This window comes from Liolophura sinensis, chromosome 1, assembly GCF_032854445.1.
Source record: "Liolophura sinensis isolate JHLJ2023 chromosome 1, CUHK_Ljap_v2, whole genome shotgun sequence".
Taxonomy (NCBI): domain Eukaryota; kingdom Metazoa; phylum Mollusca; class Polyplacophora; order Chitonida; family Chitonidae; genus Liolophura; species Liolophura sinensis.
In genome coordinates this window covers 3,670,770-3,685,861 of record NC_088295.1, presented here as the reverse complement: position 1 = coordinate 3,685,861, position 15,092 = coordinate 3,670,770, and the positions used below count along the sequence as shown (strand labels likewise).

Here is a 15,092-nt window from a genome sequence, read left to right as displayed (position 1 = left end):
AGGCTGTATATGACACACGTGGAAAAGTTTGTAAGTAGCTTGCCAAAGGTCGGTCCGCTTCCGTCAATGGGTAACTGACCGACATGGTATGAAAGTGACACACTGAGTATGGTGTTAACCGAGAATCAAATAAATAACGTATTTATAATACTGCGTCAATGTTCACTGGCAAACATCTTGTGTGTCCTATCTTTCAAGAACGATAACTCTGGAGGCATGGTATACTATACGACGACAACAGTTAATGGGATTATAGTCTGCACGTACGACGGCGGGGAATTCTGTGCACATCAAGTTGTGGATTGTCGAAGTCCACATTCTCTACCGCACCATGTGTGTCACAATATCACACTGACGTCCTATGGCTGTTGTGTGATTGTCGGGAAATGAAAGCAGCAACCTAAAGGGTTCGAAAGCCGAGGGAAATCTTGACGACTTTCTGGGCGTTGTTGTTGTAAAGTTGTAACGGCGTTAAAAAGCATGCCTCGTCTGACCCCAGTGTACACGGCCAGCCGAGTGAAAAAGTTCACCAATTACAAGCCTGAACCGACGTTTAAAGTTCTTTTACCTCCCATTTTGGCTGACAAAGTTTCAAATAAAAAAGAAAGGAATAAAGGCAAGTTTTAAGTTTTATGTCTGCCATCTAATGACTTTAGCCTAATACATTTATTGTTCAGTGATATGGATCGCTGTGACTGCCACAGCTGTAAGAGACCCTTGACCAATTTGGTCGTGTGCTCGAATCTAGCTCTGGCTGTCTCGGCTTTAAGTCAAGAGATATGCCAGGTACCTGACGCTGTTGCAGAGTGGAGTAACAGCAACACATATTTTGAGCAAACAACCCCAAATGTATCAGACTTACAGTAAGAAACATATACCTCTGTTCACACACATCTGGTCTCTATGATTGAGTTTTGAGATTCACCAAGCCAAAAGGGTCCATGGCCATCAGATGTCATGGCAGTCAGAAAAATGATCAAATTTTCTGACCATGTACCAAAGCAGTTAGAGCCTCCCACCCATAGATGGCTCCAAATCAATGTCAGAGTGTGCTGCAGTTAAAAAAATGGAAGTCTGGCTTTTAACTTACCACATGTTCCTTGCCTGTTTGTCAGTTTATTCATCCCGAGCACAGTGATCAGTTATTTTCAAAGCCACTTGAGGAAGATTCATAGGTAGTGCTCAAAGAGGCCATTGGTAGTGCTCAAAGAGGTCATTGGTAGTGCTCATAGAGGCCCGCTGTACTCCCAGCCTGTACATATTTGACCGGACAGGTCGCTGCACAGGTTTTTAAATGAAGCATGTTCTTACCAAACAAAATTGTGCTAAATCTAAGGTTAGTGCAACCTCTGGGTATTCTCCACCATGCTGTTTTAACAAGACTGACCTTGAGGACAGTCTTATTACAGCATAAATGCAGGCACATTTATTGCAGAGTGCAGGGATTATGCACCTTGAATGGCATTTTTAGTGACCGCATTGATCATGTGTCCAAGACAAACAGATTAAGATGGTGGTTGCAGTTGGCTAGACCCTGAAAATGTCTAACGAAACTAATCAGCTCGCTGCCTTGTGGTCACATCAACTGCGAGAACTTCGACAGTACTAGGTGGCTCGCTCTTGCCATTTTTGAAATGTCATGTGAGCCGCGTATGGTTTTTGAAATGTAAATGAGTTCTAGCATTGAAAAACCTTTAGGAAACTATTGTATATGTTTCCATTGTCGAACCTGTTAGCACAACTTCAGTATGCAGTATTATGACTGGGAAGGGCATAGAAAAACTTGTTTTTATGACATAAAACACTTTGAACTATATCATATGATTTTTTTTTTCTTGAAGGGGTGGAATGTCTACAAGAAATGACGGTTATGATGGCATGCTGGAAGGAAAAGGATTTTGCTGCAGGAAGATGTTCAAAAGAAATTGAGAGCTTCCAGAAGTGCTCTGCTGCAGCAGCTGTAAGTGTAAATAGTCTGCATGCAAAAGCAGATAGGTGCAATATTGGTACAGGTACATGTACATTTCCTTGTTGCGTAAAGTTTTACATCATATTGTCATGTAGAAAATTAATGTTTACACTGTACTGAAGAATATTTTATTCACAAGATAGCATCCAGCATTATAGTAGGAGGATATTGGGCTCTGCCCTGGGGAAACCCACAACTATGTGCAGGTTGCTGACAAAGCTTCCCATGTATGACCTGTCAAAGAGAGGAAACCAGCATGAATTGGACTTGAACACACAGCGGCCGACATTGGTAATAGGCTCCTGAGCATCGAGGGCCCCTAAATGTTCTTTTGTTCTGTATTAGAATAAGACTGGAGTTAAGACTGGTCTGGATTATCTCATGAGCTTCATAGAGCTGCCATGATATTGCAGTGTGATAGCTTGCTTGTTGCCAGGAATGTCATTAAATCAGTGATCAGGGGACAAAACTCTTCTTGACAAATGAGATTACCTTTCCTGCCACATTAGTGTCAGCTGTAACAAAGTATGGTGAGGTTTTGTGAGAAAGAAAAGGAGAGACAGAAAAGTTGACTGTTCGGGCACCCGTGCAGTTCAAATGTGAGATTGATATGATATGGGCATCTGTTTTGATGTTGGCCATAACATTAAAAACTTAGGTCTGGCTACACAGCCAAATGTTGATGTACATGTAAGCATTCACCCGCACCCCCTCCCCCCCCCCCCTCAACCCCATCCTACCAGCTTGTTAAGGGAATGGGTTGTAAGACATGGCTCCTTTTTATCACATTGACATGCTATTCTGAAAGGATAAGTCTTCATGATATCTGTCTGTCCATCTGAAGGATGTGATCCTAATATATGTCAAACTGCTTCGAACTAATAGTTTTTGGCGGCTGATTCACATTGGGTGAATTGGTGAGTGGGCTGTTGTCTAGTGCTTAGAGGTGATTGCCCTTAAATTGCTAGGATACACTAGGTGCAGTTTTAAAGGCACCCTTGGGCTGAGAATATGTAGGTTCCCTTGTTATCACCGCTTGTGGAGCCTTGGTGACAAAAAACAGTCAGTGATGCTAATGTGGCTGTGTACACCATCTGACGTTTGTTGAAGACCACTTCTCTTCCACCAATATGTGTGCATATCTGTGTGCCACTTGAAAAAGTTTGTCAGCAATGTGCCAAGTGTTGGTGGTTTACACCAGACATTCTAGTTTCCTTTAAAACTGACCATTGTCATAATTGTTGAGCATGATGCTTAATAAGGAGCAGTCAAATAAAGACTTACTGGAAATAACTGGTCTCAGGTGTAGAAAATAAACTGCCAAAGATGATGATCCCAGCATGTAGGTTCGTAGCATGGTGTAGCTAAAACGAAAAGGCTGTTTGTTAAGTGTAACTACATGTAGGACCTCCATAAAATTGTGTAGAACACAGTATCAGTCAGAATAATTGCTCTAGTTTCGCACTCAAGGTAATGATTTCATTTTTGGTATGTAGGTTTGTAGCATTATAGTTCAACGATATGGCAGTGCACTTGTAGATGTCACAGCACTCAAGGTAAAGATTTCATTTTTGGTATGTAGGTTTGTAACATTATAGTTCAACAATATCGCAGTGCACTTGTAGAAGTCACAGCACTCAAGGTAATGATTTCATTTTTGGTATGTAGGTTTGTAACATTATAGTTCAACGATATGGCAGTGCACTTGTAGAAGTCACAGCACTCAAGATAATGATTTCATTTTTGGTATGTAGGTTTGTAACATTATATTTCAACGATATGGCAGTGCACTTGTAGATGTCACAGCACTCAAGGTAAAGATTTCATTTTTGGTATGTAGGTTTGTAACAGTATTGTTCAACGATATGGCAGTGCACTTGTAGAAGTCACAGCACTCAAGGTAAAGATTTCATTTTTGGCATGTAGGTTTGTAACATAGTTCAACGATATGGCAGTGCACTTGTAGAAGTCACAGCACTCAAGGTAATGATTTCATTTTTGGTATGTAGGTTTGTAACAGTATTGTTCAACGATATGGCAGTGCACTTGTAGAAGTCACAGCACTCAAGGAAATGATTTCATTTTTGGTATGTAGGTTTGTAACATTATAGTTCAACGATATGGCAGTGCACTTGTAGATGTCACAGCACTCAAGGTAAAGATTTCATTTTTTGTATGTAGGTTTGTAACAGTATTGTTCAATGATATGGCAGTGCACTTGTAGAAGTCACAGCACTCAAGGTAAAGATTTCATTTTGGTATATAGGTTTGTAACATTATAGTTCAACGATATGGCAGTGCACTTGTAGAAGTCACAGCACTCAAGATAATGATTTCATTTTTGGTATGTAGGTTTGTGACAGTGTAGTTTAACGATATGGCAGTGCACTTGTAGAAGTCACAGCACTCAAGGTAATGATTTCATTTTTGGTATGTAGGTTTGTAACATTATAGTTCACTGATATGGCAGTGCACTTGTAGAAGTCACAGCACTCAAGATAATGATTTCATTTTTGGTATGTAGGTTTGTAACATTATAGTTCAACGATGTGGCAGTGCACTTGTAGATGTCACAGCACTCAAGGTAAAGATTTCATTTTTGGTATGTAGGTTTGTAACATTATAGTTCAACGATATGGCAGTGCACTTGTAGATGTCACAGCACTCAAGGTAAAGATTTCATTTTTGGTATGTAGGTTTGTAACAGTATTGTTCAACGATGTGGCAGTGCACTTGTAGAAGTCACAGCACTCAAGGTAAAGATTTCATTTTTGGTATGTAGGTTTGTAACAGTATTGTTCAACGATATGGCAGTGCACTTGTAGATGTCACAGCACTCAAGGTAAAGATTTCATTTTTGGTATGTAGGTTTGTAACATTATAGTTCAACGATATGGCAGTGCACTTGTAGAAGTCACAGGACTCAAGGTAGAGATTTCATTTTTGGTATGTAGGTTGTAACAGTGTAGTTTTACGATATGGCAGTGCACTTGTAGAAGTCACAGCACACAAGGTAAAGATTTCATTTTTGGTATGTAGGTTTGTAACATTATAGTTCAACGATATGGCAGTGCACTTGTAGATGTCACAGCACTCAAGGTAAAGATTTCATTTTTGGTATGTAGGTTTGTAACAGTATTGTTCAACGATATCGCAATGCACTTGTAGAAGTCACAGCACTCAAGGTAAAGATTTCATTTTTGGTATGTGGGTTTGTAACAGTATTGTTCAACGATATCGCAATGCACTTGTAGAAGTCACAGCACTCAAGATAATGATTTCATTTTTGGTATGTAGGTTTGTAACATTATAGTTCAAAGATATCGTAATGCACTTGTAGAAGTCACAGCACTCAAGGTAAAGATTTCATTTTTGGTATGTAAGTTTGTAACATTATAGTTCAACGATATGGCAGTGCACTTGTAGATGTCACAGCACTCAAGGTAATGATTTCATATGCACTTGACGAAGTCACTTACAGCACTCAAGATAAAGATTTAATAAAAACTTAGATTTCCATGGCATTGGATTGAAAATTGGCCAGCTTCAGCGACATTCTCACGATATAAATGATATAATAGTTTTACACAGGGATTCCAAATTGGTATACATGTATGTCCGGGCTTATATGGAAATATCTTGCTTCCAGTTTAAACCAGGGCTAAGTCAGTCATATTTCTGTATTGTATGATAATCACTGAATATAAGAAAGTCTTAAGTCCGTGGATGTTGTATTGCTTGTGTCAGATTCAGTTCTTATTATTGTACAGTTCTGAAACTTAGAATTGCCACAATCACAATTTCAGGTTGTTAGATTTCCCACAACCTTAATTTTAACCTATGAAATCAGATTTGTTTTGCCTTGTTCATGATCTTCATGTTAGTTTGCATTATATTAAGCCAATATAAATTAATTGAATTAAATTAATAAGTAATTTCCCTTGACCCCCTTGCATCTCAAAGTTGAGGGGAACTAATGCTAATAAATGTTGATAAAATTCAGAATTGACCATTTGAAATACACATTTATAAAACCGACAGCCACTGTATTTGTGAAAAAATCTTCAGTATGGCATTAAATAAAAAAAAGCAAATAAAGTAATTAAAATACATTTTCCTTTGAATCTACTCGTGGTTTTTGGTATGCGAATAATTATTAACAGTTATTAACAATTATTACAATGAGAGCATTTTTTTCTAGTTAGGTCATGAGAGATGAACGAGATAATAACTAACCTAGGCCTTACTTATTGCTATGCAAAAACTACTGTGAGAGCATTTGTCAGGTGTGTGCATGCTGCATCATGTTCATTCCTGTGTCCTGTATAGAGATTGTAAGCTACTAATCTGCAATTCTATCCATCCTCATAGTTTCAAACTGGAGCTCCAGGAGTCCTATATAAAATACTGCATTTTGAAACATTGTCTTGCTGTTTTTAGCTCTGACGCAGGTAACATGGGAAAAAACCCAGCAACAGTAGTAGCAGGTGTGCGCCCGTTTCTACACATGTTGTCTATTTTGTCACCGCAATACAATGTACTCCTTTGGTTTAGAAAGTTATCAGGACAAGTTATTCCTTCGAGAGGAGCATGTGTCAGAAATAAACCTCCAGGCGTGAAGTCAGACACTGCAGCTACCATTGTTGTGCCACCTGTGTAAATAAGGGTTATGATAGTTAACTGACCTACACTGCTTCCCTTCCTTCTGGCCTCTGCCAGTGCTAACCCCGTCCCATACTTCACGCTCGTCTTTTCATACTTCTTCTGTGATGCACCTGTGGGTGATGACTGAGTTTCTGTAGGGTACATTTATTTTCATTTCTTGATTTCTCCACCTTTTTACACTTTCATTTTGGCGTTATCTTGTCCTGTTATCACTCTGCGTAAACATATTGATTGTCTTGTATAGCAGATCATCAGCTAAATGGCAACAGCCTCCACCACTTTCAATACTTATACATGTATGTTAATACTATTTATGGCCTAAACTGAAAAGGCCAGTCAGCTGAACGTGAGCTCTCAGTGATTCTGTGGGTGGACAGTTGTTAGTTGAATGACAAGAAAATGCAAATATCAAACAAATACCATTGAAAGAAGTATGCATTTCCCACAGATGCATGCAATAAAAAAATTCTAAAATGTACTTCAAATTGATAAATTATAAATAAAGTCAGCGCCAAAATCCACTGTGGGCGACTCCATTTTGCCTAAGAACTAGTCCCGAAGTCTTCTGTGTTAGGAGGGGAATTGCTGTCAGAAACCACCTAAGTGCAGATCATACATTTCCAGTAGATCTCTTCTTCTTCGTACAGTTCGTTTTCACTTGAAGATCGGGAAATCAGAATGTTGGGCGTAGGTTCCGAGTTTACACGAACAACCTGGCAGTTTTAACGACTTTCATTGGATGAGAGGCAACACACGCCCAGCATAAATTACAGGATGTTAAAGATGTAGGATGCGATGGACTCAGTGATTTATGCCAGCTTTGCCGTTTTCAGGCTTTATGTGTATGGCGAGGAAAATCGCAAAATTATGCAGCAGGCACCACCAAATAGAAAAAAAAAATATGCTTTTTTCAGCCTAGAGTGTCATTTTTTAAAAGTTTTCTTCTCCTTTAACATAAACAAGTCTGAATCTGTCTAGTGTGTTTGAGTGACGCTATGACATTATGTGGTACAGAAATAAAGATGTCTTGAAAACTTGAAAAACCCATGGCGGCAGGTGTGTATGTGTGTGTGATACTCATTTCACAATGCAAGAGATTATCTATCACAGTTGTAATAGATATTTACCTCCCTATTCTTCCCAAGGAGCTATCATTGACACCTGATGGCAGTTCCATAGAGAAGCAAAGATGTGGTGTTGAAATGCTGATGACATATTTAGCACAGTGGTATACCTGGATAAGCCAGACACTGGTGTAGATAGGGCATGGTTGTTAAGTCCTGATAACCCGCTGTGGCCATAGAAAACCTTGTTTATAGGTGATTGAGCGTATGATAGACTGAGGCAGGGTGATGGGATCATCCTTCTGCTGGTGTTCCTAGGTAGCGGACCCCGAATCCGACCCACAGCCCCTCCCCACTCACCCCGCCTCTTGTGTTTCCTGCTGAGACAAGTCAGCTTAGATCAAATACTGTTTTCTTCTAGTATAAATGCCATGGCTACAGCTGACAATAGAGGATTTTGCCAAGGATATTTGCTCGCCATACAACACATCCTATAGACCTGCTGCTAAACAGAGGCTTCGTTGTCTCCAGGAGTCCTGTGTCTGTAACAAGCTTGACTTTTCTACCCACTATACTGAAAATGTTCTCAGTGTGGCTAATTTATCAAAGGCTAAGGATGTGACCAACTGCATTGGGCTGGTGACTGATACCCCTACACACACATAGCTTCTCCCACAGCCCTTGAATGGGGAGGACATTTCAACCTGACCCAGGGTGTGTGTGTGTTAGTCTGTGCCTGGGGGAGAATTTCAGCCCACCCACTAATGATTCATGGATTAGGAGGTGGAAAGCTGAAATGGTCATTGTGACATAGCTAAACTCACCCATTTGGCAGAATCCTCTGTTGTTAATGTGCCTTACTTTGACAAAATTTTATCATCTTATACATGTCCTTATGTTAATCTCACAAAATTTCTGATCTTAGAAGCAGAAGCCTTACTACAACAAAATGTCCCCATCTTAAGCACCTTACAACATGCATGATGAAAAATCTTCATGTCCCCATCACATGTGTCTTACTGTGGCAGAATGTCCCCATCATATGTTCCTTACTATTGCAGAATGTCCCCATGATATGTGCCTTATTGTGGCAGAATGTCCCCATCATATGTGCCTTACTATTGCAAAATGTCCCCATCATATGTTCCTTACTATTGCAGAATGTCCCCATCATATGTGCCTTACTGATGCAGAATGCCCCCATCATATGTGCCTTACTGTGACAGAATGTCCCCATCACATGTGTCTTACTGTGGCAGAATGTCCCCATCATATGTGCCTTATTGTGGCAGAATGTCCCCATCATATGTGCCTTACTATTGCAAAATGTCCCCATAATATGTTCCTTACTATTGCAGAATGCCCCCATCATATGTGCCTTACTGATGCAGAATGTCCCCATCATATGTGCCTTACAGTGGCAGAATGTCCCCATCATATGTGCCTTACTGTGGCAGAATGTCCCCATCATATGTGCCTTACTGTGGCAGAATGTCCCCATCATATGTGCCTTACTGTGGCAGAATGTCCCCATCATATGTGCCTTACTGATGCAGAATGCCCCCATCATATGTGCCGTACTGTGACAGAATGTCCCCATGATATGTGCCTTACTGTGGCAGAATGTCCCCATCATATGTGCCTTAGTGTGGCAGAATGTCCCCATCATATGTGCCTTATTGTGGCAGAATGTCCCCATCATATGTGCCTTACTGATGCAGAATGCCCCCATCATATGTGCCGTACTGTGGCAGAATGTCCCCATCATATGTGCCTTACTGTGGCAGAATGTCCCCATCATATGTGCCGTACTGTGGCAGAATGTCCCCATCATATGTGCCTTACTGATGCAGAATGCCCCCATCATATGTGCCGTACTGTGACAGAATGTCCCCATCATATGTGCCTTACTATTGCAGAATGTCCCCATCATATGTTCCTTACTATTGCAGAATGTCCCCATCATATATACCTTACTGTGGCAGAATGTCCCCATCATATGTGCCTTGCTGTGGCAGAATGTCCCCATCATATGTGCCTTACTGATGCAGAATGCCCCCATCATATGTGCCGTACTGTGACAGAATGTCCCCATCATATGTGCCTTAGTGTGGCAGAATGTCCCCATCATGTGTGCCTTACTGTGGCAGAATGTCCCCATCATACACGTATGTGCCTTGCTGTGGCAGAATGTCCCCATCAAACGTGCCTTACTGATGCAGAATGCCCCCATCATATATGCCTTACTATTGCAGAATGCCCCCATCGTATGTGCCTTACTATTGCAGAATGTCCCCATCATATGTGCCTTACAGTGGCAGAATGTCCCCATCATATGTGCCTTGCTGTGGCAGAATGTCCCCATCATATGTGCCTTACTGATGCAGAATGCCCCCATCATATGTGCCGTACTGTGACAGAATGTCCCCATCATATGTGCCTTAGTGTGGCAGAATGTCCCCATCATGTGTGCCTTACTGTGGCAGAATGTCCCCATCATGTGTGCCGTACTGTGACAGAATGTTCCCATCATATGTGCCTTACTGATGCAGAATGTCCCCATCATATGTGCCTTGCTGTGGCAGAATGTCCCCATCATACACGTATGTGCCTTGCTGTGGCAGAATGTCCCCATCAAACGTGCCTTACTGATGCAGAATGTCCCCATTATATATGCTTTGTTTTGGCAGAATGTCCCCATCATGTGTGCCTTACTGTGACAGAATGTCCCCATCATATGTGCCTTACTGTGGCAGAATGTCCCCATCAAACGTGCCTTACTGATGCAGAATGCCTCCATCACATGTGCCTTACTGTGACAGAATGTCCCCATCATATGTGTCTTACTGTGGCACAATGTCTCCATCACATGTGCCTTACTGTGACAGAATGTCCCCATCATGTGTGCCTTACTGTGACAGAATGTCCCCATCATATGTGTCTTACTGTGGCACAATGTCTCCATCACATGTGCCTTACTGTGATAGAATGTCCCATCATATGTACCTTACTGTTGCAGAATGTCTCCATCATATGTGCCTTACTGATGCAGAATGCCCCCATCATATGTGCCTTACTGTGACAGAATGCCCCCATCATATGTGCCTTACTGTGGCAGAATGTCCCCATGATATGTGTCTTACTGTGGCAGAATGTCTCCATCACATGTGCCTTACTGTGACAGAATGTCCCCATCATGTGTGCCTTACTGTGACAGAATGTCCCCATCATGTGTGCCTTACTGTGACAGAATGTCCCCATCATGTGTGCCTTACTGTGACAGAATGTCCCCATCATATGTGTCTTACTGTGGCACAATGTCTCCATCACATGTGTCTTACTGTGACAGAATGTCCCATCATATGTGCCTTACTGTTGCAGAATGTCTCCATCATATGTGCCTTACTGATGCAGAATGCCCCCATCATATGTGCCTTACTGTGACAGAATGTCCCCATCATATGTGCCTTACTGTGGCAGAATGTCCCCATGATATGTGTCTTACTGTGGCAGAATGTCTCCATCACATGTGCCTTACCGTTACAGAGTGTCCCCATCATATATACCTTACTGTGGCAGATTGTCCCCATTATATGTGCCTTACTGTGACAGAATGTCCCCATCATATGTGCCTTACTGATGCAGAATGCCCCCATCATATGTGCCTTACTGTGGCAGAATGTCCCCATCATGTGTGCCTTACTGTGGCAGAATGTCCCCATGATATGTGCCTCACTATGACAGGAAGTCCCCATGATATGTGCCTTACTGTGACAGAATGTCCCCATCATATGTGTCTTACCGTGACAGAATGTCCCTATCATATGTGCCTTACTGTGACAGAATGTCCCGATCACATGTGTCTTACTGTGACAGAATGTCCCCATCATATGTGTCTTACCGTGACAGAATGTCCCTATCACATGTGTCTTACCGGGACAGAATGTCCCCATCATATGTGTCTTACCGTGACAGAATGTCCCCATCATATGTGCATTACTGTGACAGAATGTCCCCATCATATGTCTCTTACCGTGACAGAATGTCCCCATCATATATGCCTTACTGATGCAGAATGTCCCCATCATATGTGTCTTACCGTGACAGAATGTCCCCATCATATTTGCCTTACCGTTACAGAATGTCCCCATCATATATACCTTACTGTGGCAGAATGTCCCCATTATATGTGCCTTACTGTGACAGAATGTCCCCATCATATGTGCCTTACTGATGCAGAATGCCCCCATCATATGTGCCTTACTGTGGCAGAATGTCCCCATCATGTGTGCCTTACTGTGGCAGAATGTCCCCATGATATGTGCCTCACTATGACAGGAAGTCCCCATGATATGTGCCTTACTGTGACAGAATGTCCCCATCATATGTGTCTTACCGTGACAGAATGTCCCTATCATATGTGCCTTACTGTGACAGAATGTCCCCATCACATGTGTCTTACTGTGACAGAATGTTCCCATCATATGTGTCTTACCGTGACAGAATGTCCCTATCACATGTGCCTTACTGTGACAGAATGTCCCGATCACATGTGTCTTACTGTGACAGAATGTCCCCATCATATGTGTCTTACCGTGACAGAATGTCCCTATCACATGTGTCTTACCGGGACAGAATGTCCCCATCACATGTGTCTTACCGTGACAGAATGTCCCCATCACATGTGTCTTACTGTGACAGAATGCCCCCATCATATGTGTCTTACCGTGACAGAATGTCCCTATCACATGTGCCGTACTGTGACAGAATGTCCCCATCATATGTGTCTTACCGTGACAGAATGTCCCCATCACATGTGTCTTACCGGGACAGAATGTCCCCATCATATATGCCTTGCTGTGACAGAATGTCCCCATCATATGTGCCTTACTGATGCAGAATGCCCCCATCATATATGCCTTACTGTGACAGAATGTCCCCATCATATGTGCCTTACTGATGCAGAATGCCCCCATCATATATGCCTTACTGTGGCAGAATGTCCCCATCATATGTGCCTTACTGTGACAGAATGTCCCCATCATATGTGCCTTACTGTGGCAGAATGTCCCCATCACATGTGCCTTACTGTGACAGAATGTCCCCATCACATGTGTCTTACCGTGACAGAATGTCCCCATCACATGTGTCTTACTGTGGCAGAATGTCCCCATCATATGTGGCTTACTGATGCAGAATGCCCCCATCATATATGCCTTACTGTGGCAGAATGTCCCCATCATATGTGCCTTACTGTGACAGAATGTCCCCATCACATGTGTCTTACTGTGACAGAATGTCCCCATGATATGTGCCTTACTGTGACAGAATGTCCCCATCACATGTGTCTTACCGGGACAGAATGTCCCCATCACATGTGTCTTACCGTGACAGAATGTCCCCATCAGATGTGTCTTACTGTGACAGAATGTCCCCATCATATGTGTCTTATTGTGACAGAATGTTCCCATCATATGTGTCTTACTGTGGCAGAATGTCCCCATCATATGTGCCTTACTGTGGCAGAATGTCCCCATCACATGTGTCTTACTGTGGCAGAATGTCCCCATCATATGTGCCTTACTGTGGCAGAATGTCCCCATCACATGTGCCTTACTGTGACAGAATGTCCCCATCACATGTGCCTTGTTGTCGCAGAATGTCCCTATCATAAGTTCCTTACAAGGGCAAATTGTCCTATTACAAATGTACCTTACCATGGTAGAATACATCTTACATTCCATGTTGTGACAAGCTATCTACATCAGGTAATTTTTTTGATCTGACCTGAACTGAATATTTCGCCAGAAGACTAATAAATGACGTGCATAATGAAGGACAGTTTTACCTTGTCCTTTGTTTTCTCAGGAGCCTCTTTTAGATTTTCACCGAAAGTGGCTGAAGCTGTGATCTGTGGACACTGCTATCTGCCAATGATCATAGCTTCAGCTTGTAGTGAATTGTGAGATATCACAACTTCTTGAAGCACCTTGTAGTCTTTAATCATAAACACTACTGATCTCTGTGATCTCTAGATTTATAATATAGTTATATCTGAATTGCAGTACATGTCCTGATTTTGAGATTTGTACCACACAGGCTGCATTAGCAAAGAAACGGGAACTGGAGAAAAAGGGCGTGTTTAGCAATGATGGGGGCAAGATGCCGTCACAATATGTGAACAAACTGCTGGCACGTTTCCCACAGCCACCTCATCGTTACTGAGCTGTAAGGTAAGTACATTTTCCTCTTTACGTTAGGCTGTCTTTCCTCTTTACGTTAGGCTGTCTTCACAATAATCTGAAACTACATCGCCACCATCCAATCCTGCTTCAATGGCTATTTGATAGGATTTGGATTTGTTGAAGTGTTCATGACAGTGTGATTAATATAGTGATGTTCATGTATGACCATTGCTTTGTAGATACCATGTTGTTGTTGCAGAATCCGGTGTACAGCGTACAGATGATTGCAGATGTGAACAGTTGCTTATGAGCCACCAGAAGTGTTACATGAGACTGTTCCAGTGACAATAATTTCCAAGCCTTAGTGTATGTCCCAAGCAGGGAATGCAATATTTTTAAATAAAAATGTGTGCAGATGATAGTTTTTTGTATACTTTTTTTTATTTAGCTTTGGCATGACCTTAATACTTGCAGACATTCAGTTTTGAAGAGTTGCGTGGGAAGGTCTGCCAGTAACCTGCGGATGGTCGTAGGTTTTCTCCGGGCTTTTTCAATGTAAGTGAAATCTTCTTGAGTACAGGATAAAACACCAATCAAATAAATAAATAAATCAATTTTGAAGAGCCCAACCCAGGGGTACATTAGTTATTCATTTGATTGGTGTACTCAAGGATATTCACATATATGACAGTGGCCAGTATTATGGTGGAGGGTAGTCAGGGGAAAGCCAACGATCATCCGCAGGTTGCTGGCAGACCTTCCCACAAGTGGAAGCCAGCATAAGCTGAACTTGAACTCAGAGTGACCGCATTGATGACAGGCTCCTGGATCATTGCGACGTGCTGACACGCTAACCCACATAAAGATAACGTCATGTTGGTCAGTCCCAACATACTAGTATAGACAAAATGCTGGTCAGTCCTACACAGGGTATAGGCCAAGAGCTGGTTAGTCCTTCGTGTACATAGGGGTATAGGACAAGTGTTGGTCAGTCCAGCATCGAGGCATAGATCATGTGCTGGTCAGCCAAACATAGGGGTATAAGCCAAGTATTGGTCAGTTCAACAGGTATTGGTCAGTCCAACACAAAGGAATAGGCCAAGTGTTAGTCAGTCTGACATAGGGGTATTGGCCAAGTGTTGGTCAGTTCAGCTTAATGGTGTAGGCCAAGTGTTAGTCAGTCCAACATCGAGGCATAGATCATGTGCT

General features: G+C 42.0%; 1 protein-coding gene across 2 annotated transcripts; it reads left to right on the top strand.

The window, feature by feature from the left end:
* Positions 1-233: 233 nt before the first annotated feature.
* Positions 234-14,304, top strand: LOC135461745 (small ribosomal subunit protein mS37-like). Of its 2 annotated transcripts, none has more exons than XM_064738968.1 (4): positions 234-616; positions 1,842-1,960; positions 13,798-13,931; positions 14,143-14,304. In XM_064738968.1, exons 1-3 carry the CDS (start codon positions 481-483, stop codon positions 13,921-13,923), a joined length of 381 nt encoding a protein of 126 aa, XP_064595038.1. In that variant the 5' UTR covers positions 234-480; the 3' UTR covers positions 13,924-13,931; positions 14,143-14,304. The 2 variants fall into 2 exon arrangements, with proteins under 2 accessions (XP_064595038.1, XP_064595039.1); XM_064738969.1 differs by having other exon boundaries at positions 14,123-14,304.
* The last annotated feature ends 788 nt before the right edge of the window (positions 14,305-15,092 follow it).